The 16,305-nt window shown below is 54.1% G+C and overlaps 1 protein-coding gene across 1 annotated transcript in view; it reads right to left on the bottom strand.

Annotated features, from left to right (window-relative positions):
- Positions 1–312: 312 nt before the first annotated feature.
- LOC101620395 (nose resistant to fluoxetine protein 6-like) overlaps positions 313–16,305 on the bottom strand; it is a 35,682-nt gene continuing 19,689 nt past the window's right edge. Inside the window, exons 5-15 of the mRNA XM_004684018.2 lie at positions 15,385–15,482; positions 14,298–14,477; positions 13,445–13,547; positions 10,689–10,790; positions 7,125–7,290; positions 6,141–6,220; positions 5,097–5,210; positions 3,579–3,711; positions 2,251–2,437; positions 907–1,049; positions 313–617 (exon numbers count right to left, since the gene is read on the bottom strand). Of these exons, the coding sequence (XP_004684075.2) occupies positions 492–617; positions 907–1,049; positions 2,251–2,437; positions 3,579–3,711; positions 5,097–5,210; positions 6,141–6,220; positions 7,125–7,290; positions 10,689–10,790; positions 13,445–13,547; positions 14,298–14,477; positions 15,385–15,482 (1,432 nt within the window). The 3' untranslated portion in view covers positions 313–491. The remainder of the gene's footprint in view (positions 618–906; positions 1,050–2,250; positions 2,438–3,578; positions 3,712–5,096; positions 5,211–6,140; positions 6,221–7,124; positions 7,291–10,688; positions 10,791–13,444; positions 13,548–14,297; positions 14,478–15,384; positions 15,483–16,305) is intronic.

Below are 16,305 nucleotides of genomic sequence, written 5' to 3'. Positions count from 1 at the left end.
TCCTGTGAGGACTGATACAGAAAACAAGCTCAGGGCACGTCCAAAAGTGCTCTTGGCAAAAAGGTACATGAGTGGGCCTTGTTTTTTTAAAGATTTATTTATTTATGCGGATAAGAGCTGGGGTACAGGCCAGGGAGGCAGGGGGAGGGGTGAGAGCATCCACCATAGGCAGAGTGGGGAGCAGAAGAGACAGATCTACTGCTGAGGGGAGCAGCGGGGAGACAGGAGCGGTCTGCTGCACCATGGGAGTCAGCTCCCTGGCTGGGGCTCGAGCTCCTGCTGCAGGGGCTGTGGTAGCTTCATAGTGCCGTGCTTTAACCCGTTGCACCACCAGGCAGGCCCCTTTTCTATGGAAAACACTCGGCAACTTGATCCCCGGGATGTTCACACAATCAAACCCACACACAGGAACACAGCATTCACGACATACGCAAGACCACCTGTTCTTCGGGCATCCCCACCAGCAAAGGGTGACCCATGCTTTTGGGCCCTCACGGTCCTGCAGGCCCTGGCCCCAGCAGGCCCCGCTTCAGCTCCTGCCAAGGTTTCTCGATGAACAGCGTCAGGACCAGCCCGGAGAGGAAAGTCAGCAAACAGTGTCCCGAGAAAAGATAGAACTGGAGAGAAGGACAGGCATGAGGTCACATTTCGGACAAGAATCCTCGTTTGGGTCCTCAAGTGCCCCCATCCTGGCCCCGTGACGTGGGGCAGCTAGACTGAGTGCCCCGAACATTAAACAAAAGCGTAAGTCAAATGACAGAGAGACGGCTCCTGCACTGAAGCCCTCCCGCCGGCCAGGTGCGGGGAGGCAGGCTTCTCACCCAGAGGCAGGCTTCTCACCCAGCAATGGCCGCTGGGCTGCTGCAGAAGAGAAGGTGCTGCCTGAGGGGCTGGGCGCTGACTCACCATGTTGATGTCCGTGTAGTGAATCAGCGTTTCCTGCAGCCCGTTGTAGAGGATGATGAGGATGGGGTGCACCAAGTAGCAAGCGTAGCTGATGCTGGCCAGGGCCCTCCAGATGCCGCAGGAAAGCAGGCGGTGCACGGGACCTGGAGGAGGGACAGAGCCCAGTCCTCAGGGATGCAGGCCCTCTGCTCCCGGGAAGCCGCCCTGCGTCACGTGGCCCCCAGGGCTCCGTGCCTGCACTTTCCCGAAGTTCTCCTTTTACTATTTAAAAGCACCGTCAAAAAAGACAACTTGCAATTGCAGGAACAGGACAAAATGAGAGATGTTGGGCCTCCCTGGTGGTGCAGGGGTTAAAGCCTCGGCCCTAGGAAGGTCTCCCCAGACACTGCAGCATGAGTTCAATCCCCGGCCAGGGAGCTGACCTGCAGGCACAGCAGACTTCTCCTGTCTTGCCCGCTGCTCCCCTCAGCAGTGTGTTTCAGTCCACCTCCTGTTCTGCTCCCCACTCCGTCTCTGGTGAATCTTCTCACCCTTGTACCTCTTACCTGCACCCCAATTCTTGTATGCATAAATAAATAAAAATAAATCTTAAAAAAAAAGCAACCCTGAGAGATGCTAATGCTGAGACTACAGCGAGTTTTCTTTTCTTCGTGGTTTCAACCACGAAGCATGACTGGGGGCGCAGAACACCCCCCACTCAGAACTAGACACCACTTCCTCCAGCCTCAGGCCCGTTCTCACACACAGCGGGTCTCGGGGATGCCGGCTGGGGGTGACCCGGCCGCCTCGGGCTCCTCGCCTGTTCGTGAGGACCTTGCCTCCACCACCTGCCAGGTCCCTCTCAGTCTGATACTCTGACTCCCACCAGCCACGCTGACTATCCAAGTAAACTGCCATTACACACTGGCTAGTCCCTCTCTGAATAGGACCCTCTGCTATCTGGAGTGGGGTGAGTAGTGGCCCCCCAAAAGGTAAGTGCACCCTGGCGCCTCACATGGAACAGGGCTCCTTGCATGTGGAATTCAGGGAAGGAACTCCAGGCGGGGGAACCCTGAGCTCCTGTCCCGGGTGCTGCAATTTTCTCCCGCTTCATGACCCCGCCTGAGTGTCCTCTTGCAGCGGCCAACTCCATGACAGAGCCTGCCAAGTTTTCTCTCAGGACCTACATTTTTACCAAAACCCGCGGAAGGCTCTAAACAGCACAAGGGGGACCTAGACTGGTGGGTGTTTGGGGGTCACTATCATGAGTCGCTGACATGCCAGCACCCCGCGGCCCCCGGGGGGCCCTCATCTTCGCACTTGTGGCTTCGGGAGACAGGCTGAGCCCAGCCACCGGGCATCTACCTCCGTAGCCGTCAGCACAGGCGAGCACCACCCAGCCCACGGCCGCCGCCCACAGCACCCGGTGCACGGCCTGGTAAAGGGCAGCGGGGGCCGAGGAGCCTGCTGGGGCGTCATCCACGGCGTAGGCCAGCGCCACCACCATGAGCAGGGTGAGGAGGGCACAGGCCCAGCCCAGCAGCGCCTGCACCTGCGGGGAGGAAGGGAGCTGCTCAGAGCCCCAGCCGGCGGCCAGCGGGACCCCCTTCCCACTGCAGGACTTCCTCCCCACTTGCTCCAGGGTCTGCCTGCAGACCGCAATCCATGCCCGAATCCGACTAAAACAGAAAGTTCAGGAGCTTGGGGCCAGGCAGGGAGAGCGGGTGTCTGGCCTGTGAAAAGTAACAGGAGATATGGGCCCTCCCTGGTGGCGCAAAGGGCTAAAGCACCACACCATGAAGCTCTCAGGGGCCACTGCAGCACGAGTTCGATCCCCAGCCAGGGAGGTGACCCACGGGGTACAGCAGGCCTCTCTTGACCGGCCCGCTGCTCCGCTCAGCAGTGTATTTCAGTAGATCTGGCTGTTCTGCTCCCCACGCTGTATCTGGTGAATCCTCTCACCCCCAGCACCTCTGGCCTGCACCCCAGCTCTGTGAACATAAATAAATAAATCTTTAAAACAGAAAAAAAGAAACAGGAGATCAACCAAGAGGGTGCCTTGTATGCCAAGTCCACCGAGGCTTCATGCCTGATCTTTTGTTTTTTTAAAGATTGATTCATTTATGCATTTAGGACAGAGTACAGGTCAGAGGTGCAGCGTGGTGAGAGGATTCACCAGAGACAGAGTGGGGAGCAGAACAAGCTGACTGACGAAGTACACTGCTGAGGGGAGCAGCGGGTGGGTCAGGAAGGGTCTGCTGCGCCATGTGGGTCAGCTCCAGGGCAGGGATCGAACTCATGCAGAAGTGGCTTTAGCTTCTTAGTGCTGCACTCTAACCCACTGCGCCACCAGGGAGAGCCCTGATCTTTTTTTTTTTTTTAAGATTTTATTTATGCTACAGTATTGGGGTACAGACCAGAGGTACAGAGGTGATGAGAGGCTTCACCAGAGACAGAGTGGAAAGCAGAGCAGGCAGATCTACTGAAACACAGTGCTGAGGGGAGCAGCAGGGAGACAGGAGAGGTCTGCTGAGCCCTGTGGGTCACTCCCTGAACTCATGCTGCAGTGGCTGCAGACAGCTTCACCCCTTGTTCCACCAGGGAGGCCTGACCTCTGCAGACTCTTTCCATTTGCTACCCACTGGCTTGCTGCGACGCAAGGCGGGGGTGGGGGATGGGGGGGTGGCGCTTACCTTGGTTTTGAGGATGCCTGTCGGATGGTTTTGGTGCATGAAAATGCCCAGCAGGAGACCCACGAGGAATGGCCCGAACCGGCAGTAGGGCTTGGTGTAGTACTCCACGAAATACAGCACAGTTACATCCTCGCTAGGAAACACAGGAAATGAGCCAGCAGGTTGGGACTGATTGGGTCGGGAAAGGGAGTAGATCTCCAGATCTCCGCGGGAACTATCAGCAATTCCAAAGAGGAACTGGGGCAGGGGAGCTGTTCATTTCCTTGGTGATGATCCCCCAACAGGGACCTCATGATGCCCTTAGGCCACAGGCGGCAGGCAAAACTCTCCATTGCCTTGGGCCTCTGGATTCCAAGGAAATGTAGTGACCATGTTCATGTTCAGTCGTGGTTTCTGGTGACTCTGGAGAGGGGGTTTTCAGACGTGAGCCTCTTCTGGTAAAAGAGAACGTCTCACGGAAGCTCTGAAACTACCCACGTTTCGCTCACACCCCCGGGGATTCTGACCTCCACGCGCTCTAGTCATTCAATGGAGATGGTGCCCGCTGTGGGCTTCTTAAATTGTGGGGGTCAGAGCTTCCCGGCGGACTCTAGTGAACACCGGAGTTGAAAACCACTGGCCTGGACAGAGTGAGCCTCCTGCGCCAGCCGGCCATACCCACACAGGCTGAGAACATGACGGGGAGGTCAGGCTGCCCCCACCCCGGCCGTGAGGTCTGGAGTGTCACCATCCCTTCTCTCCAGCCCCTCACTGAGGTACTGAGCTTTGTGTCAGGCTCTGTACTGGGCTATTTTGGATCAGTGAAGGCTGCTCAGGTGACCCTGGCACAGATACCCCCAGAAGATACCTGCCCAGATTGAAAGGAAAAGCATTCTGGGATGAGGGAATAGCACGTATGAAGACTCCGAGGAAGGTGTGTGCTTGGTGGGGGGAAAGCTTGTACCAGTGTGACTGGACCAGAAACTGCCGGGGGAGCGTGAGGGGAGGTCAGTCTGGGATTCTACTCCGGAGAACGGAGGCCCTGGAGGAACGTTAGCAGGTGACTGGCCTGGCGAGATTTTCATTTCCACCCTCTGCGCAGGTGGCCCTGTGGGGTCTCCCTGTAGTACTCTGGGATAGGAGGACGATTGCGCATACTTCACCAGGGAAGTAAAATTACATAGCAGGCCAAGCGCTGGCTTCAACCCACACCTTCCCACTCACTAGCCGCGTGACTCGAGAACCCCCAAATTCCTCCTCTCCATTCACAGCCGCAGTTCACCACTGGAGGCGGGACACAAGGCAGCCACGAGGGGGCGCTCCTTGCCTCCGAAAAGCATTTCCTGGGCAACAGTGAGGCCCTTGTGCAAGTTGAAATCGCCAAAAATTTAGAAACAAGGAGTCAATTTTCCCATCCAGGCTACACATTTCCCACCCTGTATTTCCTTGAAGTGAGGCTTAAGTGTAAACAGCCCTCCCCGGGGGGTCTGGCATTTCTGAGGGGCTGCAGGGACAGGGTGGGGGTGCAGCAGGAGGCACCTTGCTTCTGTCGGGTCTGCCACAGGAAGGTGATGAGCCAGTGTGAGCAGAGCCGAGGCTGTGGAAGATGCCAGGAACAGCGCGGCCCCCAGGAAGAGAAGGACATGTTTACTTCTGCGAGAAACAGAAGACATTGACAGGAGGCCCTGTGGTTTCCTTCCCTGCGAAAGGTGTGATGGCATTTTCTTATTTATTTATTTTTTTTAGTAGAATGATCGTTATCACCTCTACGGCTTAAGTTTGATAGTACAATGATCGCTATCATCTCTACGGCCTAAATTTGACCCCCAGCCAGGGAGACGGCCCAGCAGACCTCTCCTGTCTCGCCTGCTGCTCCCCTCAGCAGTGTGTTCCAAAAATCCTCCTGTTCTGCTCCCCTCTCTGTCTCTGTGAATCCTCTCACCTGCCCCCCCCCACCTCTGGCCTTGTACCCTGGTTCTTATATGTATAAATAAAATAAAAAAAAATGAAGTGTCACCAATATTCCATAAACTTTAATACGCCAAGAATTAATGACTGAATCCTTAGCACTTTTCAAAAACTAACAAAAATTAAGGGGTGAGCTATCCTGCCTGCAGAGTGGGTGAGCTGACCGACAGCCTGGGGTGCTGTGTACAACTTCACTCTTCCCTGAGGCAACCCCACCTTAGTTCACTGTCATTTCCCTTTGACCTAGTAACTCCACCTGCAAGAAGGACCCAGCCTTCAGGTATTCATTTACAATGCTGATGACCTCAAGGGCCCTCTGGAGGCCCCAACACCACAAAGGCCCAGAAGCCCTAAAGCTGAAGGGTGTGCAGCTCCTGTCCTATGGAAAATGCGGAGAAAGCTGAGCGCCAGCTATCACACAGGCGCGGTGACAGGCCTCAAAAATGGGGGTGAGGGGTAGCTCAAGCTGCAGAAGGCTGGTCCGGGTAACCACGGGGACCCCGAGTCGAGATCCCCTGTCAGGTCGCTCCCAGACTGTTGACTTCCTAAATGCGAACAGCTGCTCTGCACGAACCCGGCCTCTCAGAGTGGCAGAGATGTGCGGCCCCCACTCACCTTCCGTGGATGAAGACCAGGGGCGGCGTGGCCAGGTGGAACTGGAAGTCGGCGGCCAGGTACCACGTCCAGCCATTGCACTGCAAGCACAGCAGTGAGTCAGGCTCCCCCTCACAGTGGGGAGCACCATGGAGTGCAACCTTCAGGGAGCAGAAGGAAGTTTGGGAGGGAGCTGGGGTGGGGGAGATGAAGGATGGAGAGGGGGAGAACAGGCTGGGGGCGGGGAGGGGGGGCGGGTTTCTGAGGGGTGGCGTAGGGGGTTTCCAAGAGAGACTAAAGGCTTTTCCAGCTGCAGACTCCAATCCCCCAGCAGCCAATCCTCTATCAAGGTGCTGTTATGGCCATTATGACAGTGGGGGTCAGATAGGATTTCTCTCACTGAAAACAAGGACTCCTAGCTAATCACCCCAGACAGTGCTGGAAACAAGCTTGATGGTGTCGTGTGGATTTAAGGAACACAAGCCCCCTTTACTCGGGCGCCTCAGGTTTGACGGAGGCACCCAGGGTCAGAAGATGTCTCCTCCTAGGAACTACCCGAGAGGGAGCGGCCACTCCCAAAACTGCTACTGCAGTGTAAGCTGTGACTGCTCTTTCATCCCTAGTTACTATTGCTCACCTCTTGCTGCGCCGAAATTATAGAGTTTAGCATAGGCAGGTGTAGATGGAGAAAATCCCAGTGTAGACAGGGTTCGGTACAATCTGTAGCTTCAGGCACCCACTGGGTTCTTGGAATGTACCCCCCAGAGATAAGGGGGGGGGCTACTGGAATCTTAACTCTGGTGTAGTTGAATCAGAAGCTTCCACGGTGCCCCCTTCCTGGCCTCCCCTGACCCCACTCTAGGGTACAAGCCTCACCACTACTCCAGAACATGCCAGAAGAAAGGGGCCCAGACTCAGAGACGCCCTGGGAAATCTGGCCACTCCCATGAAGTGAAACCACCTCGCACCCATCTGCCCCTGCCCAGCCCAGGGCTGGGGACTTACCGCCCTCTGGACCGACAGGAAGTTGTTCAGCAACAGCAGGTTGGTCCACCATGCTTGGCGACAGTTATCCAGGTGGGACTTGGGCACTTCCCAGATGGGTCCCCAGGGGACGAGGGAGAACAGCCCCACCAGCAAGCACACGGAATACAGGTGAAGGGGCTGCAACCTGCAGCGGGGCTGGGCGTGAGCAGGTGGCGGCCACCTGGGCTAAAGACCGGCTGGTGCACGGGGTACCCCGCCCCCACCCCGGAAACAGAGAGGCTGGACAGGCTCTTACCCCCAGCCCTCCTGCAGGCGAACAGCCGTAGGGCAGTAACAGTAGCGAGTATTTGAATGAGGGGCCAGCTTGGCCCTGGGTGTACTTAACGAGGGTGAGTTCAGACTGTGTTGGGGATACTTTCCAACACTTCCTGGCTCCAAGCTGGCCTTCTTCCAGGGTTCCCTAGCTCAAGAATGCCCCCACCATCTCCGCCCCTACCTTCGTGGCCCAGATTTGCCCTTCTCCAAGTCCCCAAGGTCAGCGGCCAGTCCATCTCCTGCACTCCGCCCAGAGTGCCCTCGTTTTGTTTTGTTTTGTTTTGTTTTTTTAATAATATAATAGTTTGTTTTAACATCATTTTGTGCCTTTTCCATCTCAGTTGTTATCCCTGTGGACTTTCCATCACCCAATCACCCGTGTGCCATCACCATAGTCCCGTGCACTTCCCTCCCTACCCCGCCCCACCCCCATTTTTGATTCACTCCCGTGAAATGTCTCTAGTATATGGTTGTTCATTATTATTGTTATTTTCTCCCCTGGCCCTTTACACTCCTGCTATGAGTGAAACCATCCGGTATTTTTCCTTTTCTTCCTGGCTTATTTCGCGAGTGCCCTGGTTTTTTTTTTTTTTTTTTTTAAGATTTATTTATTGTTCATACAGAACTGGGGTACAGGCCAGAGGTGCAGGGGCCTCAAGAGGCTTCACCAGACAGAGTGGGGAGCAGAACAGGCAGATCGACGAAGTACACTGCTGAGGGGAGCAGCGGGCGGGTCAGGAGAGGTCTGCCGCGCCATGTGGTCACCTCCGGGGCAGGCGGGGATCGAACTCATGCGGAAGCGGCTTTAGATTCTCAGTGCTGTGCTTTAACCCGCTGCGCCACCAGGGAGGGCCAGAGTGCCCTGGTTTTTAACTCCCAGGCGTCCTTGCTTCCATTTGCCCCCTAAGGTCTTACTGCCCCTTCCCCAACAACACTCCCCCATCCTCTTCCTGCTCCCCACTACCCTAAAGTTCCATCTGGTGTTAAATAAACACTTCCTACCCTCAACCCCCAGCTCCAGGGTTTCGCTCTGAGGCAAGTTTCCCTGACGGAAGCCGCCATGTTGTTGGCGCCTTCCAGCTCCAGCTAATCCGCCTACGCCCTCAGTGCTTAACCACCACGAGCGAGCGTCCCCCTGCTCCAGACCCGGGGGCAGGACAGGCCATACACCCAAATACTACCGAAAGGCTAAGCATCTGCCCTTCCCAGCATGAGGCCAGACTCAATAGAGCTTAAAAGAAGCCGCAAAGGCCACCAGGGAAAAAATCAATAACAGTCTACTCCTTAGGTCATACTCTTAACCTACTTACTGGAGAAGTTAAAAGGTATAGACAAGAATAACGACAGCTTATTGAAGGTTTACTAGGCGGTCCCCACTTTGGTAAGTTCTTTTCCTCCTGAGTGAGTCCTCACAAGAGTCCCGTGAAGTGAATGCCGTTTGCAGGGAAATCAAAATACGCCCTTGGAGGGACGCCATCTTGGATCCACAGCCAGTGATTGCCCTGCATTGCGAAGATGGCCAGCGTCTCGTTGTTTTTATTATATATATATATAGTTTTGCCCACCTTTTAAAAAGATTTTTAAAAATTTATTTATGCATACAGAACTGGGGTAAAGACCAGAGGTGCAGGGGCGGTGAGAGAATTCACCAGAGACAGAATGGGGGGCAGAACAGGCCAACTGAGGAAGAACACTGCTGAGGGGAGCAGTGGGCGGGTCAGGAGAGGTCTGCTGAGCCTTGTGGGTAATCTCTGGGGCGGGATCGAACTGGCACTAAGAAGGCCATGAAGTGCTGCACTTTAACCCGCTGCGCCCCCCAGGGGCCCTCCCACCCGCTGCTTTTTCCATGTGTATTAATCAGTAGTCGTGATCCAAACACAGCACCACTGACCTTAGAACAAAGCCGCAGGTGGCCTGTCCTCCCAGCACATGGGGTCATTCGTCCCGTTCAAGGATCACACCTGCGAAGCAGGGTCCAAGGAGACTCCTGTAGGCTCCTGCCTCGACCTGAAGCCTCACCACTAGCTCCGCGTGAGGACACCGGTATGTAATTTGCCCTTAGTTAATAAGTGTGATGAATGGCCATGCCTACTGCATTCATCTCAATTTGGGGAAACGTATTTGTTCCAACAGCTACACACACTATTCTCCCCACTTTTAAAATGTGGAAACTTAAGCACAGAAAGGTTGAGACACTTACTCACATGGCTCGTATAGAAATGAGCCCTGGTACAAGTCCAGCAGACAAATGCCAGAGACAGCTCTTCTCCGCCCCATTTTACCAGCCCAGAAGATTATTTCAACACCCCTATCTCAGACAGTGTCACATAAAGAGAGAGGCATGGAGTATGAGCAATGAGAGAGCAGAGCCAAGGTCAGCAACTGGGCATGACTTAGAAAACAAATAGGTGGGGGACAAGGGGGTGGCAGGAGATGAAGTTTCCTTTTATCTGCAAACGTCAACTGTTTACCATAGCGCCCCCTGCTGCCCCACTGGCGCCACGTCCTGTCCCAACTGTATAGTCCCTTCAGCTCCAGCCAAGGCTCCCTAGGGCTCATCCTCCTCTCCTGCCCCCTCACAGCGGGCCGCCATGGTCCCAAGCTCCTACCAGCCCCTCTCCTGGCTGCATATTATTTTAATTTTTATCATTCCCACTGGTACTCTTACTTACAAGACCAATCACTACTCATCCATAGGAGTCCTGCAAGTTCTTCTGTTGAATAGACTTCATGGGAATCTGACGGTACATTTCTTGAAACTTGTCACCCATCCGCTGAGGAGTAAGGATGTTTTTGCCAGTGGAAGATACACGTTTTCGTGGGATTTGTCCTAACAGAATTTGAACTGGAATACACCAGCTGAAAATCAATCTTGTAAGGGTCTCCCTAATGGCGCAGGGGTTTAAGATAGCCACTTGAAAGCTGTTGCACCATGAGTTCCATCTCTGGCCAGGGAGCCGACCCACATGGCGCAGCAGACCGCTCCTGTCTCACCCGCTGCTCCCCTCAGCAGTGTAGATCCACCTGGTCTGCTCCCCACTCTGCCTCTGTGAAACCTCTCACCTCCCCTTCCCCCCACACACACACCTCTGGCTTACACTTCAGTTCTTGTATGCATAAATAAATAAATCTTTTTAAAAGTTCAATGTGTAAAAGAAAATCAACCATGTCTCCCAATTTATTTTCCTTGGAAATTTTTTTTCAACAGCAAGCTAAAGACTTAAAAGAAATTATTGCACTGCAGGCATGAACCGAGGAATTACCTACCTTGTAAAGCGATTGAAAAGGTATCTGAGTGCACTATGAAGAGTTATTCCTTTGTCTGAATTCTGATGCATTTTTAAAAATGACTTTGCACTTAGCCAGCCACTGGGAGCCAAAGAAAAACAGTCATAGAAATTACTTATTAGGGATACAGCTCATTGTTTGAGAGTTTCATTTTGGTTATTTCTATCAGAAAACAGTAAGTTATGCTAAAATAACTGAACAATTCCAAGACTTAAAATGATAGTGGTTATTGTTCTTGTTCTCATGACTTTAGCTCAACTGGTGACCTTGGGCTCAGCATTTTTCTCATTGGGGTCCCAGCCACCTTCTGAGAGTTTACCAGTGACTATATCAGGGAATGGGACAGTTGTGGAAGGGTTCAATCCAGCAATTAAATGCCCAAACTCAGAAGTGACAAGGTTAACATGCAGCACAATGCCATACCAGACCAGACTTAATGACGTAGGCCAACCTACCACAGGGAGGCCAGCAAGCAGAATGTTACCAAATGGGTGACATTCTCTTCTACTCAAATGGGAATGGATGAGCCAGAAATACCTGGTGAGCAATGTTAGTATTACCACACTGCTTTCCCAAGTGACACCAAGACCTTCCGTGTTCCATATCGTCACATCCTTTTCAAAGTCCTTTCACTGATGGAAATGCTTTGGCTTCTCCAGCCAACACCAAACTACTTTGGAATAAATGTCTGTTGACTGAATGATGGACAAGGAAAATAAACAACCCTATGAGGTGAAAGGGAAGTCTCTACATTACCTGCCTAATCAGGAATGGAGAATGAGGTGGGTTGTCCAAGATCACGTTGGAATTCTTCACCCTCAACATACTCTGACCACCAGGTGATCAACTAGTGAGAGGGAGTCAGGCTATTCCTTCAAGTTACAACCTGAGGGGGGCAGTTGTGAGCACCTTTCTTGACTTTTTGACATTTATACAATAATCCTTGAATCCTGTGGGGGTGGAGGGGGAAGGGGTTTCCCTGCAAATTAATGTATTTCTTATTGTGAAAGAGGTGGGGGGGGCAGGAAGGGGGGTGCTGAAGAGAATCTCAAGAGATGAGGGACGGCAAGGAAACATCTTTATTCTCTGCCAGCTAGATTCTCCTTTGAAATGCAGCAAGGATTCACTGTAACAGGAGCAAAACGGATAGTGGCAGCTACAAGAGCGCCCTGAGGCGTGGAAGGAGGGCTGGTTCTCACTGTGGCTGCCTCTTAATCTCAAGGAATTGTGAATCAGGGGCCTGAGCAACCATTTCTTTTCAGCCTGACTGGCTCCTCTCTGCCTGCTTGGTTGCTAAGCAAGCCGGGCCTCCCTCTGTGCATGGCATGCACTGGCCAGCCTTCAAAGAGAAGACACAGAGCGTCTGGCTGGAAAACAGGCTCCGAGCAAGAGAAATATTTGCTCTGGGGACAGACTGGGAAAGAATGACATCCTGCTGCAGAGATGCATGAAACCAGCCTTAGACACAAAAGAACTCCAAACTATCACCAGTAATCACTATATCGCTGGTTTTATATGTGAAAATGTGTCAGTGACTTGGTGCTTATGGCCTGGTTTGGGCCTTAATTAAGCTCAGGTTCTCACTTTCCTGGAGGGAGTCAAACAAATGCTTTCATCCCCAGAAGTCAACTCAGGCTCTCATCTGTAAAAATCACACTCACACACACATATTCGATGGAAACCCTGTGGGCAGTCGCTCTTTGCTTGACCCACTGACATACCCTGTGGGCCCAGAACCATGCCCAGCAAATAGGTCTTCCTCAATCATGGTCGATGGATGAATGCTCAGTGGTCGATAAAATCAGCTACGTCCACCATGCCTAGCTCCCTAAAAGAAGGGATATCTGACCCAGAACTTCCAGAGACAGACTGAGACTCTGGCTATGAACTCTAATTCGAGTACCTGGCGGGTCCCCCAGGAATCACCCTGGTAGCCTCAGGGAGTCCTCTCCACAGGTGGAATGACATCAGCCCTAACAGGAACGAAGTGCCACTATGTGTCGCACCCTAGAAAACCTCAAAGGCATCAAAGGCCACATGTCATGTGCCCCTCTTACCAGAAATACCTAGAACAGGTGACTCTACAGATCTGAAAGCAGATTCCCAGGGGCTAGAGAGAGAGAGAACTGCGGGTAACTGTTTCGTTTAGGGATGAGGAAAACGCTTTGGAACCAGAAAGAAGTGTAGTCACCCAGGACTGTGAACATACTGCAAGTCACTTTGTTCACCTGACGCCATTGATTTGAGGCTGTGGGCCAACAACACAGGGCCGCCAAGAGCTGGAGCGAGGTGACGCCGGAGTCCCACACACAGGGCCTGACAGTCATCGAGCAATTGAGAAAGCTTCTCTGCTGCTGGTTAATTTAGAAATCATAGCTTTGTGACCAGCATGCCATTTTCTTATTTTTCACACTCACTCACAGTGAGAACTGGAAATATTATCTTGCATTTGTATTAGTTAATGTACCAGAATCTGAGAATCAGTAAACTAAACAATTTTTTAAAATAAATTCACCTTCCATAAAAGGCCCTCTTAGGTCTCACCCTCACCCATCTAAGAAACAGGAGATTCAGAGGAGAGGACAACAGTCTATCTGGAGACAGAAGCAAAGGCCAGGTCATCACCGAGAGCAGGCCGTTCAGTTTTTCTCACTAAAGTGAGAATGACTATGTGTATACACACACACACACCCAGCCATACAGCCAGGCAGACAGCAGAGAAAACGCCTCATTACCTGATCAGGAAAAACGTATCAACCCCAAGGTAGAACGGGCCACTCCGAGAATAAAGGTACAGGGGGTTTTTAAGTACTCTGGCTCTCCATTCCAGAACATTATCTGCAACAAACAAAAAAAAAAACAAACAGCCTTTTTGTTTAATGGGAAAAAACCTCACACTTACCTTTTCAGCAGAGAGAAGAGAAACACCTTCGACTTCCAGTTGTACACCTGTGGGGATTATGCATCCCCATAATTCACTTGGGAGGACCCTAACATGGGCGTGAGCGGGCACCGAGGTGCCTGAAGTCCCCAAGGCATTGAGCTCCTCTGTGCTCTCACCTGGGCGCAGGCAGCCCCTTGGGGCGACCGTAGCATCACCTGCTTGGGGCTGGGGCAGCAGGAGGCACTTCAGCCTCTTAGTTCTGATCTGTGTTTGCCACCTTTGCAGACACCACTGCTCTGGGCGCTGTGCTTCCAGAGTGCAGCCCTCAGAGAAGGTCAGGGAACACTGACTTAGCACCACTGCACAGTATTTAAGCTTGTCTGCTTTACCAGGAGGTTAAAAAAAAACAACAAACTTGGTTTCTAGCTTCACAAATCATGATGTGTGGGAGTTCGCTCTTAGGGGAGGAACAGGCAGCGCTCAGGTATCCGTGTTCACCTAGGAACCAGGTGCCTGATTCACACCCAGAGGGCAGAAAAGCAGCTTCTGGACAGGTCTGGAAGTTTCCGAGGTAGCAGCTGTGCCTCTAAGGCAGAGGGCAGGCTGCCCAAAGGCCTGCTGCAGCCTCCACCCCACGTGACAGGGCCCCACACAAAGGAGTCCCTCTTCCTTGTCCACTCATACAGGCCGGCCGGTGTCCGCACCCAGATTCAGCCAGGCGGTCATCTGGCCCGTGTGCCCTGACATGACCCAGAGGAGGCTCAGGGCCCGGATGCCGTGCAGGGCGGAGCTCGCGCTTCCCTGGGTCTTCATGGTCCAGATGGCCGGCGCGTTCTTCTGCCAGGAGAAGCTCGTCAGAGCATGGTCCGCCACCTCCAGGAACCCTGGGCAAGCGAAAGAGGTCCTTGGCCCACTGAGAGCAGCCGGGTTCGGGAGCCCCTCGGTGACGCCCACAGTTCCCGCCCTGCAGGGACCCACAGCCCGGCTCCCTGCCCTGGGAATGTCGCTCTCCCTCTCACACTTAACCCTGCCTGGTGCAAGATTCTCTGCCAATGCCTGACCCCGTCTTGTTGGAGGGGGTCACTAGGAAGCCACAAGAACTGTAAGGCCTGTATTTCACTCTAAATGGCATTCCTGGCGCTCCCCCCCCCACCCAACCCCCAACCCGCACCCTGCACCACCTCAAGGTGAGCCCCAAGCATGCAAGTGCCTGCCAGTGCCCGGGGTGAAGAGGGGCAGTGGCCAGCTCCCAGGTCTCCAGGCTGCAGGTGGGTCCCGGCCATGTCTCAGGCAGCCTGTGTTGGTGGTACCCGTGGAGCGGGGGACCCAGCTCTTGAGGGGAGACCCTCGCCAGTGTCCTCGTGCTCCCTGGGGCGGGCGTGACTGTGCGATACTTTCCTGAAGTTAAAGAAAGAGGAGCAAGGAGCCCTCAGTGCACCCCTGGCCTCCTCGGGCCTCCTCGCTGCCAGACTGGCTGAATCTGGGTGCGGAGACCGGCTGGCCTCCACCCCTGGCCCTTCCCTGGAGAGAGGGTAGCCACACACTCGTCCATGGACTCATGTGCCCTCGACTCTGAGGAGAAGCTGGAGGGCCAGGCCCTGGCCATGGCACTGGCTTGGGCTGAGACTGCCTGGGACCCAGGGCCTCGGGCTTGCCTTCTTCGCTTGCAGCGAGTGACGCCCTGAGCACTGGGCTTCCGTCTCTGCCTAGGCAGCAGATGCCTTAAGCAACCTGGCTGGTGATGAAAACAGGGGGCACAAGGGCCTGGGCACAGCCACGAGGGGCATGGGCCTGACAGTGAACCCCCAGGTCTCGGGTGGTTGTCCTGGGGCTCGGAGCCCTGCAGCGTGGAGCCACTTCTCCTCTGCTCTGTGCTCACGTTTCCACATCTGCAAACGGGGGTGGGGGTGGTGGTGGAAGCAGAGCTCCTAATCCAGGCCTGAGTGAAGAGCGGGGGGGGGCTGGGGGGGGAGACAGAGGCTGCACTCACTGTTGCCCTGAGGGGTCACCGCCTGTTGGACAGTTTCCCTCTAATGTTTTGAGCTTTCCCTTGACTCATCCTGAGTCGGGTAAGTGGTGTAATTGTGTCATGGCACATCCCAGGACAGAGGCGGCTCTGAGTCTCGCCTTCTCTCCTGACTCGGTTTGGTGATCTGGGTTAAGGCCGTTGGCATACGCCGGTGAAACATCCTCACAGGTAAGGTCTGCTCAGCCCCAAACTCCGGAAGTCGAGCCCCATGTGTTAAATGGAAGAATGGAATTCCCCGCATGCTGAGGTTCCAGCCACGCAGGTGAGTGCCTACATGTGGGCGCCGTCAGATGGACCTGCCTGGGGCCCCAAGGAGGCCCGTTCACCCAGAGGGACTGCGGTGAGGTGCGGGGTGTGTGCATCTGTGACTGTGTCTGAGCGTCTGTGGGTTGCACGGTCCTGAGTGTGTAACCGTGCTGGGTGTGTGAGTGCAGGGTCATGTGAGCGTGTTTGAAAGTATGTTGGGTGTGTGTGTGTATGTGAGCGTTTTCCACTTGCCTCTTGCCCTCACTGGGACACAGACAAGCGGCTCTGCTCCTTCCTCAGCCTCCTGCTGCCCCTGGTTCTGCCTGACTCAGGCGGACTATGCCGCCCTGGCGTCCTCTGCGTGGCCCACTCGCACCCCTGGCCCCTCTGTGCTGCCAGGAACCTTCTCTAAGCCACTGTGTGGCGGGGACACTGAC

The sequence above is a fragment of the Condylura cristata genome, unplaced genomic scaffold (assembly GCF_000260355.1).
Source record: "Condylura cristata isolate star-nosed mole 26May11 unplaced genomic scaffold, ConCri1.0 scaffold00016, whole genome shotgun sequence".
NCBI lineage: Eukaryota > Metazoa > Chordata > Mammalia > Eulipotyphla > Talpidae > Condylura > Condylura cristata.
This window is presented reverse-complemented; position numbering and strand designations above follow the sequence as displayed.